Consider the following 21,317-nt stretch of genomic DNA (forward strand, 5'->3'; position numbering starts at 1 on the left):
CCCTACTCTCACACTGTTGCATTGCTCACCGTGCAGTCACATGGGCACTCTCGTCACCCACACAGTGCAGAAGGTTAAAGTGCCTGGTACAAAGAAGATGTACCATGCACATCACAGAACTGAGTGAGAGTAAACTATGAGTAGCGCTATAAAAAAATGAAATGTTTGTCAGACAGGTGCTATAGAGAGATGAGGTATATTGTTGGTGAGTGGTAGTGAGGGAATTCATAGAGAAGGTGGAAAGACTGTTGCACCGTGGAGAGGTTGTGGAGAGGTGTGGCTCACTGGTTAGAGGCGGCAGACCCGAGTGCAGAGAACGGCCCGGGACCAGGGTTCGATTCCCGACGCGGCAGGGTCTTGGACCAGGATCAGCGGACTGATAATTCTCGCATCGGTGCCTACTCCGACCAGGGAGCACACTCGGCAACTCTGGGCATTAGCTTGCCTCATCTCCACAACGGCCCCACACAAACGCCGGGGATGCCTGGTTTCACCTTGGAGACCCCCAGGAGGGACTATCTCACAGGGAAAGCCAGGACGGGTTCCCCAGCGGTCTATAGCGCTACGAGGCCTCCGGGTAGCAGTGCGCTTTACAAGACACAACAATTTACAATTTACCGTGTGCGACCAGTGCTTGGACAAGCCCTGGCTGGGAGTGTATACTACCTGGCTGATGTTAAGAAAAAGTACTGGTATATGGTGTTGGCCTTTTTCTTGTGTCTGTCTTTTCTTTCCACTATTATAAGAGTGAGTCACCTATGATGACAAATGAGTACTCTGGCAATTGCTAGCCAGATAACCCTACTTGGCGGTACTACCATGAGGGGCTCACTCTTCTTCTCCACATTTTCTTCACAAATTGTGTGGTTGGTGATGGTATTGTGACAATTTTAACAAAGCCTTTTGTGTACCTTGATAATTTTCGACACTTGCACAGTTATGAACACCCCAAAAATAATGGGCATGTGGTAGTAAAAGTTTTTCTACACCGCTACAGTTCCTGTGTGTAAAATAGAAAGAGTAAGAGTGTCTGGAGGGACAGGCCACATTGTGTTTAATGCAAGTTGAGTGGGGGGCGGCCTGAACCCTGTGTTCCCCCTGAGGCTCCAGTTTATTGAAGGTGCTAAAAACCATCTGCCTGCAATGGGAGAGAGGGATCCGGGGCTGGGAGAGGAGAGAAGAGAGGGATGGAAGGAAGGGGGTAAGAGGAAAGGGGCATGGGTAAACTGCTTAACTCTGCACAAGACCACCACTGTTTGAATGCACCCTTGCTGCTCCCGGCCATGGCCAGGTGAGCTTCTAATGTGGCAGCATGTATTCCAGCGGATTGGGAGGCCCTTCACAGAGGTTGACTAGACATCTTTCTGAGGTTAATTGCTGTATTTTGGTTATAAACTGGTACTGATGGGGTGAAATCTTTCCTCAGTATTACTGTGTTTAAAAAAAGTCTAAATAATAAAGCAATGCTACCCCAAATTACGCAGCATCACAGAACATTATTTACATTTTCTACTCACACAATTTAGTCAAGCCTGTCGCATAATTTGGTCCTCACCTTCCTCATAACCTAGAGGTTTAGAAATTTTTGCCAGGAGGGGGTCCTTACGCTTGAAAATGTTGACAGGGGGGTCTCGACATCCAAAAGTTTGAAGACCTCTGCACTACAGCATCAACAGCTCTCTGTGACCACCAAAGCGAACCTCCTGCAACAGCCGCCCGCAATGCCCAGCCTTCTCCTCGCTGCCTTTTCCACCGTGAACGGAACTCTTTACGCTGGACTGTGAAAGTAACTCTTTCAGCTGAACTAATCTGGCCCCTCTGTCTGGTCCACACTCTATCACAGTCGGCCTGAACTTGTAACTTTCACCCGATCTCAAATGACCAGATATAAGGGAGTGGCACTTAGTGCTTTTTGGTGCTATTTAACTTAAATTTTTAAATCTCTGGTTCTACTGATTGGAGTTTTCTCGTTTTGCTATCCAATTATTTATAAAATTCTACTCTATTTTTCTAAATTGGTGTGGGGTTCTTCTTGTGTTTTGTTTTCACTTTATTACGGTCAGAGACAATGTGTAAAGTATTTATACAACACTTCAAAGTTAATCCGGACTGCTTTTATGCCAGGCCATCAGAGGGTTAAACACAGGTTAATTTGGGGTTTGCTTGTGTTTTACCCTGACAGAGATTGTGGTTGCTGCTTAGGTAGGACTTCACCCCCATAACCAAAAACCCAATTTCCAACACCCTCAGTCTCTTTAGCACTTACACTGAACACTCATCTTAGACTCTGTTGAATTCTATTCTCATGGCAGTGATGCGATGATCTATTTCTTTGTCTTCACAGGTCTGATGCAGAAAGATGCATGAAGAAGCACAAAACATGCCTTCACAACTCTACCCTATAAAATAGAGCATGTATACCCAGAGACCCTCTCCTTGCATAACACATGCTTACTGACCAATCCCATTGCTCTGTGGACCTCTTGACAGACTCTGGGCCTCAGCAGAAAGCTGAGGAAGTAAATCACCAAAAGAGTGCCTATTACTGTGCAGCCTCTGCTGTCCACTCTTGGGGACACCCTCCTTAGGTGGTGTGTTCGCCCTGGTCTCTACTCCTTACAGGACACCACCGCCGTCCTTGGTCATAGTGTTGTCTCGGAGTATGTGTTCGTACTTTACCCCATATAGATACATAAACACCCCAGCTCTTTCCATAACCTTATTATGCCTTAATTAATAGATAAGCAGTTGTGTGGGATATGTTGACTGGTGTGAGTATGACCCGCCTGTGCCCACTACAGGTCCAGCAAAGAATAGTGTGTCCAAAGTCCCTGGTGAGGGACTCTGTGGCTAGTACTTCCCACAGGTTCCCGTCGGGGACAGGGCTCAGCCCTGGACAGTGGAGCAGGTCCCTCTTTACACCACCTAAGCCAGTCTGGAAGATGACTGCTTGATGCCACTTGACGTCATTGAATCCGGACTGTTCTCCAAGTACTCTTTCTCCTTTGCACCTCATACAGACGGTCTGGGGATCAGGCAGGCCCCAGGACACTGCCCGTTGCCGGCTCATGCTCAGCCTAGTGGTACACATCCTTCTCTATTGGTCCATCAGGATTCTCCCCACATACCACAAGTGCCCTACCCATGCTTGAGCCCTCTCAAAGAATATTTTTCTGCAACGCTGGGGCAGCAGGGCCAGCGCCCCGCATGGATTCTCTGCTAGCAAACCATGCAGACTCTTGCTTTCTAGGACTGAACTAAGTTTCAAGCGTATTTGTACCTCTGGTACACTCATATACTCTCCTGTACAGGGACATTTTAAGGATTTGGGGGTCTAAAGACATTTGGGGGCCCCCTGTTTAGATCAACTTTGAATTAATGATCCAGTTCACCCCTTTGGTTCCATCTTTGGCCAGTGCCCAGGCACACTGGTCCAAATTCAAAATCTGTTTGCATCTAATATTCAGGCATAGTGGCATTTTTTTCGATATTATAATGCAGCAGCAGCTCACTAATATTGCAAATAATCATTGTGATCTCCTCCCATTTCTCATATGTAAGGTCCTGTTTTGATATAAAACAAGCTTTTTTTTATGGATTGTACATGATCATATCACTCACATTAAAAATAAATTAAAGGAAAAAAGTATTCTGTTTAAGAATAGTGTGTAATCTGTTTAGGAATTGTTCAAGGTCATCAGGGCAAGACTCTCTACAGAACTGAGCAGGGGCGGCTCTAGGCGCATGGCGGCCCTGGGCAGGGAGCGTAGGTAGGGGATCCCGGAAGAGGGGGTCCGGGCGGGGCAGAGCTCGGAGGCCAGTGAAGAGGGGGGGGTCAGGGTGTTTGGAAGTGGAACAGAGCCGGAGGCCACCAAATCCCTGCCAGGGGCCGCCACGCAAATATGTATCCATCCTCAGAGGATTATTATATTAAGGGTATATATTGGTGTGGTGGCCGCTGGGGTTTGGTGGCCCTGTGCAGGTGCACAGCTTGCACATGCCTAAGGCCGCCCCTGAACGGAGCTTAATCTATCAGGGCCCCAAACCCCCGAAAGGCTGGGTCCCGGGGCCAAGGCCCCCTTTTCCCATTGCGTTAAAACGTCCGTGCTCCCGTATACACAACATTCACTACCATAAAGTCTAGCAGCAGTTTTTTAAGGTTTTGCTGCACTTCTAGTTACTTTTCTACTTTACAAATCTGTGAGGTTTTCCACAACATCCCGTTCACAGTGCTTGCCCTTAAACCAGTGTTCTTCAATCTGTGGGGCGTGCCCCCCTGGGGGGCGCGACACCTTCCCAGGGGGGGCCCGCACTCCACTTAAATCTCACCTTTGTTCCCTGCGTCCGTGCAAGAAGACTCCGGTATGTGGAAGGGGGAGGGAGGGGAGATCGATGGGGCAGGAGGTGCCCGTTCTTTTGTCCTGTTAACTCTCCCAGGAGGGGGTTAATTCAACGAGCTGACAGATTCAGCTGCAGTGGGAGGCAGTCTCCTCTGCTAAAACTGAAAGCGTGTCTGTTTGTTTGCTTTCGGTTTTAGCAGAGGAGACTGCCTCCCACTGCAGCTGAATTAACCCCCTCCTGGGAGAGTTAGCTCTTCTCAGAACGTAGACAAAGTTTCCAGAGTTCGAGTCTCCGCAATGAAACTCAACATCCTGTGATTCTGGGCAAATCACTTAATCTCCCTGCGCCTAACAAAAACAAGTGGCTAAAGAATCAGGTGACAAGACTAATACAGAGTCAAAACATGCAGATTAGGTCAATGTATCAGAGGGATGCTACTCAAACACAGGGATAGTAATAGACACCAATGCCATAGACCAGTCTTTGATTTAAGTAGCTTGATGGGTCTACATATGTGCACTGAAACTGGCTACTGAGAGACTGGTAAGCCTCACCAGTGGCAGCAAAGAAACGAAATAAGGGACCAGAAAAGCACCCACAGACAGGGAGAAAGATCACAAATGCCACTATATCATGCCGCATTTTCTCCCAGCCAGGGCTGCAGAGAACCCATTATGGGAGAAAGTGCATCTGCATTTACTCCATCTGCTCCAAGAGGGATCCAAAGAGAAACAAATGTTGCCACTCAATCCTTCAGAAGGACACCTAACGCCGTTCCGAATAGTACAAGATACACTTCAAACTTGCCTGGAATTAAGTTCAAACTCCACATCTTTAAGATTGATGGGGGCTGTTCCAATCCACCGGCAATGGAACTGGAATATAACTTGCGAAGCATAAGTTAAGATTTTGATAGCCTGGTACATTAATGCCACGTGTTCAGGCTGCTCAGACATGTTCTGACAACTTCTGAATGCGCCAATTCATACATCTCAATTCTTTTCTCTCAGCATGAAGCCAAAAGTACAAAGGAGGAGATGGTTGGTAGTTCAACAGAGGACAATAGTGTGGCTTGAATTTAAAAGTGCACCTAAGTCCCCAAATTTGTACTGTTGTAAGTGGACAATCAAGGTTATTAACAGCAACAGACTGGGGAACCCCTCATAAATGCCATGTAGATTCCATCCAAGGGGAATGGCAATGCAGAACAAGGTTGGGGAGACAGCTGCCTGAAATAAGGAGGAGGGCCAGCGTGAGGAGACCCAGGGACTAAAATAAGAACAGGGCCAGGTAGTGCCATAAGGAGAGGGCCAGGCTGAGCCAGCGCCAGGAGAATGTGGAGCTGAAATGCGGAGCGGTGCCAGCCTGAGAGGAGACTGCGGGGCGGAAATGCAGAGCTGTGCCAGCCTGAGAGGAGACTGCGGGGCTGAAACGGGGAGAATCTGTGGCACGCCTGGGTGGAGAGAGGCTGTGGGCAGTTTGGGATGCACAGATCTGGACACACATGAGACCACTGCGTGAAGACTGGCAGGAGGCACCGCACTGGGCTTAAGGACTGTGTCCAGCAAGACCACCTCACCTCAATGGGAGGGACCGGTTCAGATGGTAAGGCAACCCTGCGCAGGGCACCATTACTAAAGATGCAACCCTAGCACCCAGCAGCAGAGGGGGTCTGATCTGGCTACTGGCAGAGCTGTGGGCCCCGGTTACTTAGATTATCAGATCTGAGCACATGGGTAAAGAGCAGGCGCGCAACACCCATTGGACTCACCGGGCTTCAGCCCCCCCTCCCCCCCGTCGTGTGTGGCAGCCCGGGATGAGACAGATCCCGGGCACACACACAGCCGCACCCGATCATTTAACAGGTCTTTAAAAGACCATTTGAATGCTAATTAGGCCTGGCTGTCGTTTCGCCCCTTGTTGGAGGCCCTGCAGCTCCACCCTGCCTACTGATTAAAGGTTCAGCCCCCCCCCCGAAATTCGGCTCTGGTTGTGCCTCTGGTAAAGAGACCATGGGTCGGCCTGACCGAGGCCGGAGGGGGGCGATCGAATGCCAACAGGTCTTTACATCTGAGGAGACCTTGGCAGCAACTTTGGGAAGAACACACACCACCGCCCCTCTTAAAGGCAGTAACCAGAATAGGGAGCTCGGATTTACAGAAAATATTTGAAGAATATCAAATGTTTATCACCCTGTGGGAAATGGTCCGCCCACAGTGGATTGTTAATCAGGTACAACTGCTAACTACTGCTTTGTAAAACCTAAAAAAACACCTCCCCCTGTTTTTAGTCGAACCTCTCTAAAAACCGGGACATGAGCTAAATATGCCCGGAATGTGCGCGTGGCGGTCGAGTCCAGAAATTTCTGTCAGGTGGTGGGGGGGCCCAACATCTAAAAAAATTCAGCTGGGGGGGCTCAAGCTACAAAAGTTTGAAGACCTCTGCCTTAAACGGAGCATGCAGTTTGGGGGAAACAAAATGATTCTCTTCCCCTAGTCCTGCATCACAAACAATCACCGACAGGGGGCAGTCTAGAATGCTGCTTTGATGACGTCCACTGAGGTTTTTAGAAGTATTGTGACACCAGTCACTGAATGGCCCCTTTAAAGAAGTCACAATATGTGTTCATATTTTGGTCCCTGCACAGATATCCATACAAAGATGTCTGCTGACAGTTTGAAGTGGCACTTCATATTTCTGTAGATTTTGGCACAATTATTATCCTTTGTATTAAAAAAAACAACTTTAAAAAAATGGAGAGACTTCTAGGTCTCTGTTCAACACACCAACTATCGAGGATTACTTGTTAATCCAGGTAACCTGTGACTGATGTACATTAAATAGCCCGGCTCTAATTTTATGTGCACACTTCCAATGGAAGAATCTTCCTGCCGGAGTTCGACCTGCGAAGGTATGTCTTCACAATTTGCTTCTGGCAAAACAGTCAACGGACAGACATCCCGCCAGTGAGTTTCCTGCATGCAGGTTTGGCTGGGATGTACGCCCAAAACATTCCTCGGAGCTGAAACTACAACACAAACGTAAATAGGGCACATTGCGTAACTTTTCCCGGAAGAAAGTCTTTAAACGGGTTCAATCGCGTGCCCAAATATATTTATTCTCTTTGAGTCACCAAGAAGCCTAAACACATCCTGCACTTTAAAGAGAAAACGTGGCTCCGTTTTTGACAAAGAACGGTGGCGTAGCCAGGATGTCCACAGGCTTGATGCAAACAAGAACAAGCATTGGTAAATGCAATAGGTTTCGCCTATGTCATTAATAACAAGCTGTCTTTTACTGTATGTTGCAGCTTGGTGCGCAGTTATGCAATATAAGATACTGAAACTCCATTAAAGTGTTATGACTTGTTTATTGAGAACGACAATATATTGTGCTGTTACTGGTGGTACTATAAAGCGGTGAGTACCAGCCCATTTAAAGCACTGGCTACGTCTAGTACCAAGGGAGTAGCCAGAAAATTCAAATACCCCTCACTTATAACTAAACCGCTAATGACCGAGTGAGGAAAGCGACCCTTCCTTGAATAGTTCCATCCACTTTCCATTCATGCATCCTTTTCTCCTTTCCATTCTTCCATCATTTCACACTTTCATCCATCCTTTCACTATTCTATACATCAGTTCACACGTTTATCCATCGTTGCGCTCATCCATCTACCATTCTATCCAGTACCCTTCCATCCACCCATCCATCGTTCCATCTAGCCTTGCCCTCTTTCTTCCTTTCTTCTTTTTACCCTTCCTTCCTTTCATCTATCATTTCCCTTTTCCTCTCTATCCTGTGTTAGTTCCTTCCTTTCACGTTTTCTTACTTTCCCCCTTTCTTTTTGTCTTTGCACTTTCTACCTCAAATCTTTATTTCTTTTCTCATTTTTTATTTTCTCCTGTTACCTTTCGCTCTCTTTTTTTGTTCTGTTTGCTGCCTCCCTGTTTCCGATGTTTGCCCCATTTCTTTTTCTGTTTCCTTAAATGAACTTGGCTCACTTAGCAGCCCTTGACCACCGTCTCAGTCTTGACCAAGTATTCCCATAATGCGCTTTTATGGGCTTTTGTCTGCAGAATCTAAAACGTAACAAATAAACCTTTCAGTGGGTCGTTTTGCCAGGACATTGTGTCCAGTGGCAACCCCCACTTTAGCTGCTAAAGCGGGGGGTTCATGACGCCACTGTCTAGACCTATTCAAGAGATATTTGTACCAAACTCACAAGGTATCGGGTGTTTTATGTACGAAAAACAGCACGATTGTAACACTCGCATCTCAAACCCTCTAATGTAAGAAGCAATGCAGCAGCATGGCTGGTTATGGTGTTTTTCCTGTGGTAGTTCCTCCAGCAGCAAGCAACAGGTACGGTACAGGTTCCCTCGGTGCGAAAAGGGCAAACAAATTTGGGTGTACGAACTGTGTCATTATGGAAATCTGTTGGAAAAGAAATACCATTCATTTCACAGCTTTATCACCAAAAATTTCCACAAAACACTGATGTCACAAACCAGTAACTGCCTACTTATCAGTGCCAGTTGTCTAAATCACCTCTGCCCCTGATCACCAAACAGGGCCAGCTTTAGGGCAGTGCGACTGGTGCGGCCGCGCTGGGCGCCGGCCTGTGGCGGGGGCGCCAACCTCAGGGTTGGGCGCTCGGTTTAGCAACGGATTTTATTGACAGATCACATGGAAATCGCAGAGCTCTGTACCCCAGAGATATCTGCCAGGCAAAGAGAAACATGTGTGACATCGCAATCCATCATGACTTTTTGCATATATAACAAGAGTAAACAGCCCTCCCCCCTCCCCCCCTACCCCCTCCCCACCCACCTGCCCCTCCCCCCGCCGCTCCCGGATCCCTCCCCCCCCCCCCCCCCAATGCACGGTTACTAACTTTTCGGCAATCAGTATACACACATCCATCTTTTGTATGCTCTTTATATGCTCTTTTTAATCTAATAAACTATTAGAACAAAAAAATACTAGTTAGGCCACATTTTACTGGAGTAGATTGAATAGGCCATGGAGAGGCGTCTGTAAATTTGCAGGTGCGCAATTATGCAGCAATGGGGAATACCAAGCAAATAGCCTATGTTTGTTCCACCTTGTCAGAGTGAGTGAAATAGTGTCGTTCCTCTATTTTGTCCTGTGACTTGGACAATGTTTCCCCAACCAAAACGCCCAGGAGCACAGCCCTGTAATTTGCACACTCACCATAATCCTGTTTTGGGCTGCATTGTGATCAGGACTACGTATTTAATCTTTGTACGTGTTTGATGTTGACAGTGTTCTGAGGAATGTTTCCAACAATGTCAGTAGGGAAGTACTGCGTCATTTCCTTTGATACTGCTTCAGTTGGTTTAGTCTTTCAACAAGAGGACTTTGAGGACCTTACCTGAATCAGCATTATGATTATTTATTCATCACTTCAGCCATTTTCTTAAGTATGGGGAAAGTTGGTGCACCTTTATTTTTTGCTACTTTACTGCTGACTGCCTGTAATATAGTTCTTTATTATTGCCGTTATCATGGACTGTATGATTGTAATGAAGGGGAGTGGAGTCTATTGTGAGCTGACTATTATGTACCTAAAGTTATTGGGATGAATTGGGTTGTCAAGCTGTCGCAATTTACTATACATTTAGATGTTATGTTAGTTAATTTTTGATTTATATAGCGCCAAATCACCAACAGGTCTCTTAGCGCTTGCTTTGGGAACCCGTCCTGGCTTTCCCTGCGAGATAACCCCTACTGGGCATCCCCAAGGTGAAGACCAGGCATCCCATCGCGGTAGGGCCGTAGTGGAGATTAAGCAAGCTATTGCCCAGAGTTGCAGAGTGTGAACCCATGATTCGAGTAGGCACCGAGGTGAGAATTATCGAGTCCGTGGACATTTTGAGCTCAAGATCCTGCCGCGTCGGGAATTGAACCCTGGTCCCGGGTCTGACCTCTGCATCAGGGTCTGCCTCCTCTAACCAGTGAGCCACCCTCCTCCAGATGGTAAAGACTCTACTCTAATTCACATTTCACACTGATAAAAATTAAATATTGTGTACCCCGTGAGAGCGTTCCTTTCCCTTATTCACTACCATGCGTCTTTGTTTTGTGTTCTTTACTCAGAGGTGCAGCTATTTATAGTGATTAGGACTACCTGGCATTCGACTCATGCATTCTGGTATTGGGTTTTCTGCCATTTGCTGTGGTACATAACTTCTGCCTGATTTTGTATACAGTGTAATTTTGGAGGCACCTATAGTTTTTGGAGGTCTGGCCTTTCATCATACCGGTCCATAGCATTATTGAATTTACACAATAAACTCTCTCGGAAACCTTTGGCCACTTGACTGGCAACAGTTCTTCTGAAACCCAAATATGGGTTAATCCAGAATAGACAAACATTTGATAACATCAGGACAGCTCATCTTATCGAACAATCTAACAAAAAATAGATACCGCTACCTTTTCTAGAATTTGAGGTGAAAAAAGTCTTTTGTCAGGGTAAGCTAGGCATTTTTGAGGAAAGTGATGCTGAAATTTGGTTGGAGGGAGAATTGAATTACGATGGTCATGCTGGCTTACATAGAACCAAGAACTTGAATTCTAGTGAATGGCGTCTTCTCCAAGACGTTTAAGACACAAAGAGGTACCCAGTAGGGTTGTACGATGTCCCTTCTCCTCCTTGTCATGGCCATCAAGTCACGCACGTACGATTAAACAGCTAGAATAAATTATGGAGCTAGACTTGGGAAGAACAGTTCATAAAATTTGTGAATATTGTTTTAATTTCACTGACCACCTCTGAAACATTAATCAACTCTGCTTCAGTTGTTTTGGAAAGATTTAGAATGATGCTAGGGTATAACATAAAATTGGATAACTCAGAACTGTTACCAACATGTATATCTGAAGAAGGTAAGAAAACACTCCGAGAGACAAAATTAACGAACACTTCCTTAAATATTTGGGTGTTCATTTAATCTGTAAGATTTCAAACCTATTCATGACTAAAACAATACCTGAGATACGAGCCATCAAGAGACCCTCACAATAGTTGAAATATTCGTTATACCTACTGATTAGGTAGAATAGCTGCAATTAAAAAGATGATCATGTCAGGACTGATCTATGTTTTCCATTCTCTCCACATAGGGAGTGAGGATTCCACTTTCCAAAACTTACAGAGAATGCTGTTAGCCTTTGTATGACAAAGTACGGCAACAAAATATCACAAAAGATCCCAAGGGCTTTAAAAGGTAGAGGTAGCTTAGGGTATCCCAATGTTAAAAACTATAATAGGGCATTACAACTTACAAATATAGGGGAACGGTCCCAGTGAAGATCTTGTCATCACCAAGCCCATGTGGATCCAGCAATGACTGGTAAGATGTTGTGGGATGTCTTGTGTGTACATGTATAGACCAGATCCAACAGTTCCTCTGTAGCCAGATCACAAAAACTGTATTGGAAATGTGGGGCACTATAGCCTGCTTGCTGAACCTTACAACCTTTCCTTCACCAATAACACTTATCTACTGTAACAAAGACTTCACACCAGCTAATGAAGGTAAATCCTGTAGGCTTCGCTTGGTGTCAAGCAACTGCAGAATACTAGTTGGTTTATACGAGGGAGACTAAGTTAAGCTTTTCGAAACTTGCAAACAAGCTCTTAGATCCAAAGAGGTTTAGGTTCACCAACCGCCAGGCTGTGCAATACATCCACTCAATAGCACTACTGCCACCAGACAGCTTGCTAATAAAAAAAAATGTGATGACAATGGGAGACACGCCCTAATGGAGGGTAGGTTGTTACTTGAGGAATTAGAACACAAGGCTTTCTCTCTCACCTATAAGCTGCTGAGCAAGAATTTACTGGACACAGTGACTAAACTAAGGGTCATATAGGAGGTGGATGTGGGTAAATTGGCGGTAATTGATTGAGAGGCGGACTTGATGCACCCAAGGGAAGTGACCATAAAGTCACAACTGCATATGATCCAACTCCAGATCCGACCTTGGGTCTTCTACGGCAGGTCCTGCCTGCTTTGCATGGGGAGGGCAGTCTCCCCGACCTGTGGGGATGCTGGAGGTACATTCAAGCCTACACTATGGCACTGCCCTGCAATTCAGCCATACCGGGCACAGTAGGCGCAGGAATTTTGGACCAGTTTTGGAAACAATCATTCCTCTAGTTCTGCACCCATATCGAATTTGGTTTAATAAATATCTTTATTTACCTCAGTAAAATCATATTTGCTATTTACAAAATTTGAAGTTACACTAAACAGATTTACCTATTTGCAAAACTGCACTATATGTGCCAACCATTTATGATGAGTGGGTTCACTCAATGTATTCTTGGCTTTAGAACACATGTAAGATTAAAGTTAACTTGATCTTGAAAATGTAACCAAAAGCATACTATTGACTGTGTACACATGTTTATAATGCGCAGTACTCAATAAAACATTTTCAGAAACTATGTGCCAACCATGCTGATTTAAAAGGTAGGGTTCTGCATTTTCAACAGACTACAGTCTACTCATTTATTGGAGTCGTCATACTTCTTTTAGGGAAGCTGCAAATTGAACTTGTTAACAGGTGAAAGTCAGTCAGTCCAATTACTTTATTTCGGTCAGAAACCATAAAAGTGGCAGAATATAAAAAACATTTCCACATTGCAGGTTCCTAAGCCTTATATGAAAGATTATGCCAAATGTATGACGTTACAACGAATTCCGTTGCAACGCATGCCTTTACCACGCATGCGTTACAACGGAATTCGTTTTCCACGCTTAACCTTTACCTCGAATATACCTTTACCACGCATACATTTACAACGTTTTTCGTTGTAAATGTATGCATGGTGAGGGCATACTCTTGATAAAGGTTATAACTCTCCCCTTAAATGCCCCCTGCCTCCACTACTTATATTTACCCCTGCCCTTAACCCTTAATATATATATATTTATTTTACTAAAATGCCCCTTACCTTTCAACTCGCCTTCTCTCCTTCTTCTTTGGTTACGTCGGTCGTACGTCGTTGAGAGGAAGCGGAAGTTACTTTACTTTCCGTTTCCTCTCTAACGACGTCGATTGCTTCAGCTTCGTCTTCACTTCGGATTTTCAGGTAAGTTTTGTTTTTTTTGGGGGGGAGACCCCCCCAGCCCCCCTTTTTATCCCAACGCTTTATTTATTTTTTATGGGGGAGACCCCCCAAACCCCCTTTTTTTTCCATTTACCACACATGCCTTTACTACGTATTTTGTAGTAAAGGTATGCATGGTAAAGATTCTCGTTGTAACCACGCATGCGTTGTAAAAAGCATGCGTGGTAAAGGATTTTGTGGAAACGGCTTAGTTGTAGAGGCCGTTTCCCGATTATGCCACATTTAACCGAAGCACATAACAATATAAAATAGTACTTCCATAAGAGTTATATTAAAAAAACTGACATATAAAAGTGCTTAAAAAGCAATTGTTTTAGAAAAAGGGAACCAGCCATTTGTCTAGCAGGAGTAGTTCTGTGCAGACAACAAATCATTGTGATTATAATAGTTTGTTATGAGAAAGCACAGTGGTATAGACTAGAAGACACCAACAGATGTTTTTTCTCCTAGTGGTTAGTTAGATCTTATTGATGGCAGGAGCAGCTATTTACTGTTTTACAAGTTTAGAGCGAATGGGCCAAACTGACTCTAGGTATTTGGAAACAGAAAACACAATGGGCCTCATTTATGAGGCCTTGCGTCAGTTTTGCACTTCCGATGCGTCGCTTTTTGTAATGCATCGGCGGCGTAAAACATGCCTCCTGTTGCGCTCTATTTACAAAGTGACGCATCTAAGCAGATGTGTCACTTTGTAAACCTCTGCGCTACATTATACCTGCGTCAGGTATAATGTATGCAGGGGGGCGTTCCCCCACAAAAAGCTTCGTAGACGTGACGCAGTGAAATCTATGAGTTTTCACTGCGTCACTTCTAGGACGCTGTTGCGTCAAAATCTTGCGCCTGCCTCACAGCAGGCGGAAGACTGACGCAGAAAGGACGCATTGTTGGAGTTGCGTCACTTTTGTGACACACTCCAGCAATGCGTCACTTTTGCGCTTACAGATACGTCAGAAATTCTGACGTATCTGTAACTCCTTGCGACGTGATGCGTCATACATTAAATATGACGCATCAGGTATGTCGCAAGGAGTGCGCACTGAGAAGTGACGCATCGCTGCTTTCACGCAGCGATGCGTCATTTCTCATAAATGAGGCCCATTGCATGGCCCGGTATCTGACCTACTAATTGTCAGGGCCATCTTATAGTGGTTATTCCCAAGCATCTACACAGAGGCACAAACCAACGCCTAGGCTGCCTCCCATATCTAGGACAGAAAAAATGTGATGGTCGTCCGTTTCATCAGCTCCCCGACAGGCAGGGCAAAGAGTGATGTCCTCACGTCGGCACCTCCAGTTGGTAATAAAGAACGCTGATGGTAGTGTGCCCATCCTAAATTTAATATACAGTGACCTAGTGAATGGAGCGTCATTCGCATCGCGAAAATTTTTCATACTTTGGTTCGTACTCGAGTATTAAGAGGAACTCTGCGAGCCTGCCACGGCTTGTGGGTGACCGGATAACATAAGCCTCAACCATTTGCTGTCTCTGAACACTAGGTTTACTTTTTTGGGCAGAGAAAGAGGTAATAGACTCAGAGTGATGCCCACAGGTCAGGCAATCCCAATACAAAGAGGGACTCTTTTACATACTTCAGCCATGAAGATGAAAGTCAGTTCCTTTTACCCAGGTACCAATAACCTCCTGAAAGCTGTGGTGCACCCTGAAATGCATTCCTCAAGGTAGCTTCTGGAGTTAATGACTGCCAACAGTGCACTGCATTGACATGTTTACTGTTAAGGATGCTAAAGCTAGCCACAGTGCTCAAAAGCCACTCCTTTATGTCACCTCTTTCCAATGATATCATCTGGATCTAAAGCCATACTGTCATTTCCTGTGATCTGGATTCAATGTCATGTGATTTCATTGTGTGTAATGTCATCAAACCTAAAGCCCAGTGATGTCATTTCCAGTGATGTTGTTATTATGCTCTTTGCTGTTTTCACTGATGTTTCTGAAACCTGAATAATCCTACTTTTTCTGGTCATTTGACGTTGGTGGGTAGTTTATACCAGCGTGCTCCAAGTTTATGCGATTTTAAATCTGCTTACCAAGTAGGTTGCATGCATGCCAGGCTGGAAATGCCTGGCTCTCTAGGTAAATATACACAAACATGCTCGTTTGTGGGTACTCAACTACTATAGGCAAAAATCCCTGGATGCAGTGGAGGATATGTTTCATGTCAAATAAAAGATGGTCGGATCGAGAGAGGCATTGGGCAAGGAACACCACAACGTTGTGGGTTGCAATGTGGAGTATTCTCCATGGGAGAAAAACAACTCCTAAGAGACATAAAAAAGGTTTGGAAGTTCAAATGCAATCATTAGTTATATTTACAGATGTGCAAATATACATTACACTTAATCCACTTCCCTGTTTTACCTGCACATGTTAGATCTGCATATATCTGACTAGTTACGCATGTGGGTACTGCTGGAAAGCTGCAACAGTTGCAGTGTCACTTTAGTTCGGATTTATTGAAACATTCCAGAAAAGCAGGATGTTTATCCCGAACCAAGGTGTAAGTCTATAAGAGTAAAAAATGTCAAGCTTTTGTTGGGAATCCCATAACGAAATGAATTATCTAAATCACAATGCCCATCAAGCTTGTGGGTAAATCAGTTTACTAAATTAAAGGGGTGCATTTGCCATGATGTGGTCAAAAGCAGTTAGTGGAATCTGGTGGCAGTGCCAGCAAACATTTGGCTTTCAGACTAAAACATTAGTGCACCGCTCCACTCTATGCCTTTTCTACTTTACTCTGCACCAATCTACTCTAATATGCACCACTACACTCTTCACCACTACACTCTATACCTTGTCCAGTCTTGGCCACTCCACTCCACTCTACACCATTGCACGCTACTCTATACCACTGTACTCTTTGCCAATGCACTGTACTCTGTACCCCTCCATTCTACACCCACTATATTCTAATCCACTCTACCCCATTCTAATCTACTCAGTGCCACTGCACACTACACCACTCTACGCCACTGCATTCTACCCTGCACAACTCCACTCTACTGCGCACCACTCCACTCTGCGCCACTTAAATCTACTCTGAAACAGTCTACTCTACGCCTCTCCACTCTGTGCCAATCTACGCCACTGCAATCTATGCTCTGCACCATGCGACTCTGTGCCACTATACTCTGAGCCACTCCACTTTACTCTGCCCTACTCTCCTCTGTTACTGCAATTTACTCTAAAATCACTGCCCTCTACGCCACTGCGCTCCACACTAATGCACTCTACGTCACTGCACTCCACGCCACTATATGATACCATGCAACACTCTACACCACTACACTCTACGCCACTCTGTTCTACTCTGCACCACTTTCATCTAAGCCACTACTCTCTATGCCACTCTGCTTTTCACCACTCTACATCACTGCACTCTATGACACTCTACAACACAGCATTCTCTGGCACTGAACTTTACACCATTCTACTCTGCACCACTGCACTCTACTCGCCATCACTCTACAGTACTCTATGCCAATGCACTCTACACCACTTTTCTCTGCTCTGCACCTCTCTACTCTATGAAAATGCACTCTACCCCACTGTTCTCTACTCTTCAACACTGTACTAGTCACCACTGCACTCTACACCACCCATTCTAGGCCACTCCACTCTACGACACTCCACTTTATGCCACTCTACTCTGCAACTTTGCACTCTAAGCCACCGCATTTTATGCCAATGCACTCTACTCAGTACCACTCCACTCCAGTGCACTCTGCGCCACTAATCTATGCCACTGCTCTCTACCCTGCACCACTCTACCCTTCATCAGTAAAAGCCATGCCCCTTTGCTCTACTCTGAAACACTCTACTATACGCCACTGCACTCGATCCCACTGCTCTGTACACCACTCCACCCTATGCCACCGCACTCTACTTTGCACCATTCTACTCCACACCACTCTGCACTTGCTGACAATGCACTCTACACCACTTAACTCAACCAATGCACTCTACACCAACTGCTCTGCACCACTGTACTTTACACCATTGCTCTCTACTATACTCTACTCTGCTCTACAACACTGCACTCTCACTGCATTGTACGCCACACTGCTGCACTCTGCCACACTCAACTCCCCAAGATTGCATTCTCTGCCACTGACCTCTACGCAATTCTTCTGCAATACACACTCTACACCACCGCGCTCTACTCTGCATCACTCAACTCTACGCCACTCTACTGCACTTTACGCAAGTGCATTCAATGCCACTTCACTCTACTCCAGTCTACACTGCATCATTCCACTCTACGCTGCTGCACTCTACCTCATTAGACTTTACGTCACTCTATTCTACTCTGCATCACTGCACTCTATGTCACTCTATCCTACAATACTCCACTCTACTTGCACCACTCCACTCTATTCTGAAACAATCTACTGTATGCCACTGCATTCTACGCCCCTCTACTCCGCTCTACTCCACCCTGCGCCACTCCACCCTGTGCCATTGCACTCTGTGCTGTGGCACTTCCACTCTGCGGCACTCTACACCACACCACTCTACTCTACATCACTGAACTCTACTCTGATGCTCTCTACACCACTTTACTCAAAACCAATGCACTCTATACCAATCTACTCGTACTTTACGCCACTTCACTCTAGGCCATTCTAAGACACACTCCGCTCTACAACACTACACTCCATGATACTCCACAACACTACTCCACTCAACTCCCTCTACGCCACTTTACTCCACTTTATTCTACAACACACTACACCACTCTGTGCCACTCCACTCTGACACTCTACTCCACTATACGCCAATCCACTCTGACACTCTACAACACTTTACTTTGCTCTATGCCATTCCACTCTACTACACTACTCCCCTCTATGCCAAACCACTCTATGACAATCTACTCCACTCTACTCTTCAACACTCTACACAACACATTCTAAGCCACTCCACTCTGGTCTACACCACTCTACTCTATGCCACTCTACTCTATGCCACTCTACTCTATGCACTCTACTCTATGCCACTCCACTCTAAGCCACTCCACGCCACTCCACTCTATGCCACTCTACTCTATGCCACTCCACTCTAAGCCACTCCACGCCACTCCACTCTATGCCACTCTACTCTATGCCATCCTACTCTATGGCACTCTACGCCACTCAACTCCTTGGCATTCTACTCCACTCTACACCCTTCCACTCTACTTACACCACAACACTCAACATCACTCTAAAACACTTTACGGCACTCCACGTCACTCAGCTCTACTCTACACCAATCTATGCCACTCCACTCCATGACACCCAATGGCGTGCTAGGCCTTTTGCCACCTGTCACAGCCCCTGGGTTTCACGCCCACGGCGGCAAATCTAAGAGCAGAGGTGCTGGTGATTCCCCAGCGATGGCCGCAGGTAAGTGCCATCCCCAAAACTCATGCTGCCCGGGGCGGACTACCCGCACCACCCCCATTGCTACGCCACCTTTTGACACTCCACTGCACTCCACACCACTCCATTCCAGTCTCCTTTACACCACTACGTTTTAGCGATGCTGAACAGCAGCCGCTCTGGTGTACATGTCTAAAACATATTGGCCAAAAGCTCTTGCATAGGTGAGATGTATTGGCCTTGCCAATGCTTGTTTCTACAAGCTTTTGATCCATTAGGTGTGTGCTTTCATTGGAAGCACTGGTAAAGCCAATAGGTCTGGCATATTCGGTCAGCCTTTTGGCTTTATAGATGCATGATTTGCTTTCTCATTGTTTTTGTAAAACTTGCATGGTCTCCATAAGCACACATTACCAAAGTAGTCTCTGGCACTGAAGGGAGGTACTTTGCACATCGATATACTGCTCGTGAAGGACAACATGCCAACACTCACAGTGAAGCTAGCCAATGGCTAAAGTGGGTTGAATCACTGTCCTAATGATATGCTGTGGTGGCAGGTAAAAAAGAGAATGACACCGCAACAAACCCTTGATTTAGAAGGGCTGGCTGAAAACCTGTATAGGTATGTTATTCATAAAAAATTGGTAAAATGTAAAGCATTTTGCAATTTTACTAATTTTACATGTTGTGAAAACGTACGCTCCATCCAGTAAGCTTGAGTTGGTTATGGCAGAAGCTAATGATCAAGACTACAGGCTTGATTTGTTCTGTTGGAAAGCTTTTGTTAGATGTCATATATTATCTGGATATTATGAAAAGTTACAGGACAGCAGCCCTCATCTATTTATTGTGAAGTTTATGTTAAATTCAACAGGCCATTGATGATGGTCTTTTATTACACTGTGTTAAAGCCTGTAGGAATGTATGTGCTTAGAAGGAATCTTGCAGATTCCAGTACTAGTTAAGAGTTTTGGTGTTGGTTACCCCCCTGACAGACCCTAGAGGGAGAAAATTGGCATTGTGATCAACCTTGTCAGACCCAACTAGGATGGGCTGCGCATTGTTTTAGAAACTGTAATTTGGTAAATGTTGTACATCTTTTAGATCTTTGATTATGTGGCTAATGGCTGACATGTGCTCAATACAGTAATCCTGAGTTGGTTATGAAGACAAGCCATTTATATAGATTATAGTTACGCCAAAGATAGGAGGCCCAACTTACCTTTTATACGCATATGTTTCAAATAGTAGGCATTTAACCGTAGAATTATTACATCGTATTAAAGGCTAGAGGTAGGTATTTAGTTTAATTGAAGCTCACAGATTACCATCATAGGCAATGGCTTTGGTGCTGGTTACGCCCTTCTTGTTGCTACCCCCTCCCAAAAAACACATTTGCAAATTTGTTTTATTTGCAGATCCAACTCAGATCAGCTAATAAAAAAATTAAAAAATTGTTGCGTCATTTTGTAGGGCGCATAATGTGCCATCCATGTCATCGTTTTTTTTTTCTTATTTAGTCATGCTGCACAGCATCTGGGGTAATGTACAGCATGACATAAACATTGGCAAAGCCAATAGGTCTCAATGGTGAGTCATATTGGCTTTGTCAATGCTTGTTTTTATTTCTTTTCATTTAACCGTGAACTTGTATTTAGCACACTACATAGTACCACTGTAGCACAGAATTATTATGCAAGCTATAATAATCGAGATTAATTGACATTGCACATTTCCACACAGGAAGTACAGCATTGATCCTGATGACCCACGGTGTGCCAGGCTAACCCTCACCGGCCAGGTGATAATGGTGCCTCCAGAAGAGATGGACTTTGCCAAGAAAGCACTGTTTTCCAGGTCAGTCATGAACCATTGAATACCACTGGATAGACCCCTACCTCCCTTGATTTCCTATCACAGAGGGATATGAGAGAGAGAACTTTGAAAAGGAAACCAAATTAGACCAAACACCGTGCAGCAGATAAATAATGAGAATACAAAGGGAATACAGGCACAAGGAAACACAAGAACTGGGGGACAAGGGGCCTAATAGAATACTATTTAGAACCCAGAGTAGATTGAAGTACCGCAGATCAGGTTTCTCAGCCAAAGAATAACTAAAGTGTTTTGAGTGAGAATGAGTGAGACTGAGTGACAGTAAGATTTAGTGCAAATGAGCAATGTAGGACTGAGAACCAAAACCGGCCCTGGCAAAGTGCTCGGCCGACTATGCTTCAAAAACGGCCCTGTAACAGAAACGGCCCCAGGGCCCAAAACCGGCCCCCACCCTTGCGGCGCACCGGGATATTGCCCGGTGCCCGCTATGGCCAGTCCGGAATTAGAATGAGTGATAATGAGTGTGAAGGAGGAAGAGTGAATGAATGAATGAGTGAGACTGAGTGTGCGAAAGTGAGGATGAGCG

The 21,317-nt window shown here is 45.3% G+C and overlaps 1 protein-coding gene across 1 annotated transcript in view; it reads left to right on the plus strand.

The window, feature by feature from the left end:
* The window catches only part of CREG2 (cellular repressor of E1A stimulated genes 2), a 64,584-nt gene that overhangs the window by 29,256 nt on the left and 14,011 nt on the right, over positions 1-21,317 (plus strand). The window contains 1 exon segment of the mRNA XM_086934711.1: positions 20,639-20,752. Within this exon segment, the coding sequence (XP_086790837.1) occupies positions 20,639-20,752 (114 nt within the window).

This window comes from Lissotriton vulgaris, chromosome 8 (assembly GCF_964263255.1).
Source record: "Lissotriton vulgaris chromosome 8, aLisVul1.2, whole genome shotgun sequence".
NCBI lineage: Eukaryota > Metazoa > Chordata > Amphibia > Caudata > Salamandridae > Lissotriton > Lissotriton vulgaris.